This window comes from Lathyrus oleraceus, chromosome 6 (genome assembly GCF_024323335.1).
Source record: "Lathyrus oleraceus cultivar Zhongwan6 chromosome 6, CAAS_Psat_ZW6_1.0, whole genome shotgun sequence".
Lineage (NCBI taxonomy): Eukaryota > Viridiplantae > Streptophyta > Magnoliopsida > Fabales > Fabaceae > Lathyrus > Lathyrus oleraceus.
The window spans coordinates 467,845,061-467,848,707 of NC_066584.1; the positions used below are offsets into that span (position 1 = coordinate 467,845,061).

General features: G+C 33.7%; 1 protein-coding gene across 1 annotated transcript; it reads right to left on the reverse strand.

Moving 5' to 3' along the window:
* Window positions 1-792: 792 nt before the first annotated feature.
* Window positions 793-2,843, reverse strand: LOC127096946 (uncharacterized). Its single transcript, XM_051035472.1, has 2 exons — window positions 1,824-2,843; window positions 793-1,702 (listed from the first exon to the last, which is right to left on the reverse strand). Exons 1-2 carry the CDS (start codon window positions 2,718-2,720, stop codon window positions 1,037-1,039), a joined length of 1,563 nt encoding a protein of 520 aa, XP_050891429.1. The 5' UTR covers window positions 2,721-2,843; the 3' UTR covers window positions 793-1,036.
* Between the last annotated feature and the right edge of the window lie 804 nt (window positions 2,844-3,647).

Below are 3,647 nucleotides of genomic sequence, written 5' to 3' on the forward strand. Positions count from 1 at the left end.
CTAACCCATATCTCAATGCTTTCAATTTCAGGCATAAATCAAAAAATTTAAAATATTCTTAGCAATGTTCTTCTTGTCATAATCGAATTGAACAAAAAAAAAGAGATACACTGCTCTATTTTTTGTCCTAAATGTCTCAAATACTTTTGTTAAAAAACGCTAAAATTCCATCACATGAATTTTAGGTAAAGAATTACTTAAATATACATATTTATATTTTTTCTCTTCATCCAATTTCTTCAAACCTTTATAAAAAATTAGTTTACTTTTGAGAAAGATTCAATTCTAAAATTTTGTTATTTGTTGTTTATAGATCTCTGATTTTAAATCTGTTTTTTTTTAATATGAGTTATTCTAAATCTGAATTATTCTAAATCAAAGTTTTTACATATTTGACTTTGGTTTTTTTTTGGGTTTTTTGAAATCTGAGTGTTAAGAAGAATGACATCGGAATATAGATTTACTAAATCTTAATAGAATTGAGTTTTAAATATGAGTTTTTAGAAGAATAATATTGACATACGAATAATAAAATAAATATTTGAAGATGAATTATTTTTTTTGTGTTGTAATTTATTTTATTAAATATAATGAAAATGAAGAAGTAGAAGAAAATGAATATTTAAAGATGAAGAAAATTAATATAAATGAAAGAATTAATTATTTAGATTAACTAAAAATATAATATTAAATATAAAGAAACATTATATTTTTAATAAATAAAACTTAATAATAAATTATTAATAAATAATTAGTTATTTATCACAGTCATATAAATTAAATAATAATGTATTAGTGAGGAAAAAACAATTGTACCGGTGAAAAAATTATTCTTTGACTTGAGTACATGCCACAATAAAAAACTACTTATATTATATACATAATAAATAAAACATTTATTTCACCGATCTACACAGTGGCTTACAAACTACCGGTTGGAACCTAAACCATAGTACCACCCATACACTATAACACTAACCTCTTCCTCTCTTTTTTGTGGTTGATTTGGAGGGAGTATAGTTATTACAAACATTAATCATGTTGTTTTTCCATGAATTATAGGCAAGTCAACTTCATCACACCACTGGACACATCTTGTTTCAAAATGAGAACTTTTTGCCTGATCAGGCAAATAACTAACCCAAAACTCTCCCCCTATCCTCCACTTCAAAACACTCCCTTCCATCTCTCTACTAACCCTCCACCCCACTTCTTCTCCATATTCATCCCCCGCAATCACCACCGACCCACTTTTACTAAACGGTCTATTCGCCCCAACATATCTCCCTCTCAACCCATGAACCGGTTCATCACCTGTTGGCCTCCACGAACCCACTTCCTGACCCGTCATATTATCATGCAAAACCACATCAAATATCGCCGCATTCCCTTCAGCCTCCTGATCCATTCTCCAACTCTTAGTCCTCATTCTCCGAGACGACCTCGCCGATGCATTCACCTTCGAAATCTCTGATTTCTCGAAATTACCCTTCAAATTCTTCTCAATTTCAACTTCTCTCTCATTATTCTCTGTAGACCGGCCCAAACTCAAACCCGCCACATAAGTAGCTCCGATTTCTGGACCCACCCAAACTCGAGCCCGCGAAGGAAAATGCTTCTCCTCAACAAAATCCACGTCATCACCGTGTTTAAAACCGAGCCTCGCCACGTGGAGACGAATATTATCAACACGCGCGTTAACCTGAATAAATGGGAAATTCGTATTTACTCAACACAAAAAATTGGGTTTTAATAAATAATAAATAATTAAATATGATAATTAGTTACAATATCCAACTTTTTATGATAAGAGAAATTGTCACCTGAATAAATCCATCGTGAAATCTGACGGTGTATTCTAACTGTACGTGTGCCTCTAGTTGATGGTGCGCGAGACCGTATCTGATTATTGACTCCTTAGCATCGATGCTATGGAATTTACTCTTTTGCCCATTGCTTCGCGCCAGTTTCATAGTCATAACCGGCGCGTAGCCTTTCAGAATCCATAAACCGTGAGACTCCGTCGCGTAAGAGAATTTCGGAGAAGGAACTAGTGTTTGTAATCCTACGCCTAGCTCTTTTATAATGCACCATTTTGCTATTATGTACCCAAGGGTGCGCATGAAGCAGAGTTCAGTATCAACGCCTACTGTTATAAAGAAGGTTCGAAGAACCGAAGCTAGTTTCCTCGACGCCGTTTCGAGAATAGGTGCTAGTAGTGAGTTGAAGTACAGTGAGCCTGCTTCACTCGGCGCGTCGCAAGCGCAAAGCCAGAAGAGACGGATTGTGAAGACGAGGTTGAAGAAAATCGAAAGAGATTCCGGTGTGTGCGAGTCGATGATCCATGCTATAGGTTCGGGTTTCAGCTTCTGAAGCTGAGACCTAGGGCAAGTGCTATCATGCGCTGTGGGTGAGTTTGTTATGATTTCTTGAAGGAGTTGGAGAAGGAGAGGGAGGAAGTTAGGGTTTTCTGAAGAGATGGTGCATTTTTCGGAAACCCAAAGTGGCTTTTGAGCGTTGAAGGGATGAAAGCCTTGTAAGAAAACCATGAAGGTTACTACTGCTTCTGAGTCTGAACCGGAAGTTCGTTCAGCTTTGAGGTGGATAGAGCGAGCTGAATCGTTATGTCCATCACTAGCTAGTTCGAATAAGGGCGGTGAGTCGGACTCGTTCCACTCAACTGAGTTGGGGAGTTCAGATATCCATGACCAAATATCCATATTGTGTGGTGTGTTATTGGGGTGTGGAGGAAATTGGATAAATGGGGTTAGTTTTTAAGGAGGGAATGAATGATATTGGATTTGCCAGCATGGATGGATTTGAAGCCACGAAGGGAAGAGAAACTAGTGGTTGTAACTGGGTTATTCTGTCTTATTTGAGGCCTAGTTTGGATTTATTGATAGTGTCTTGTTGGTTTTTGTACTTGTTTGAATGTAAAATTGAAAGGAGATTGTTGTCGTATCCATGTACGCAGATTGAGTTTTTGTTTCGGTTAGTTTATGGGGACTGGCGCCTTCCACGTATGTGGCGTTAGACTTGTCGTCTTGACATGCAGATGCAGTGATCAATAAATAGTATGATTAGTGAATTGCCAAAAAGAAAAGCAATACCTATAAACATATACACCATTTTTTTTCGACATATGAGTAATCATGATTAATTAAGTTAATTTGACTATTAAGTCGATTTTTGTTGTAAAATATTGTTGATTCATATAATTGAATCAATTAGAATTTTGATTGTGAAATGAAATAATCATCTAATCAACTAAATTAAATAAAAGACCAGTTTGTTTTAGCTTTAAAAAAAATGGATTTTTTTTTTAATATTTTGAAAATGGATTCTACAAAAATATTTTTCAAAATATTACAAGTTTTTTTAAATTTGTTTTTTATAAATTAAAAGATTGAATTATTCATTCTATAACATAAATATACATTATTGAAGATCAAAACATAGTCAAAATCATAATTTTTTCAAAAATTTGTATTTTAAAAATGATTTTTATGAAAAGCTATTTGAAATATCTTCAAAATTAAGTGATTTTTTGAAAATTTGATATCCAAAAAAAGTTTCGATAAAATGATGAAATACCTAAAATAACATTTTAAGAATAACTATTCAAACCAAATTTTTATTTGAAGCTT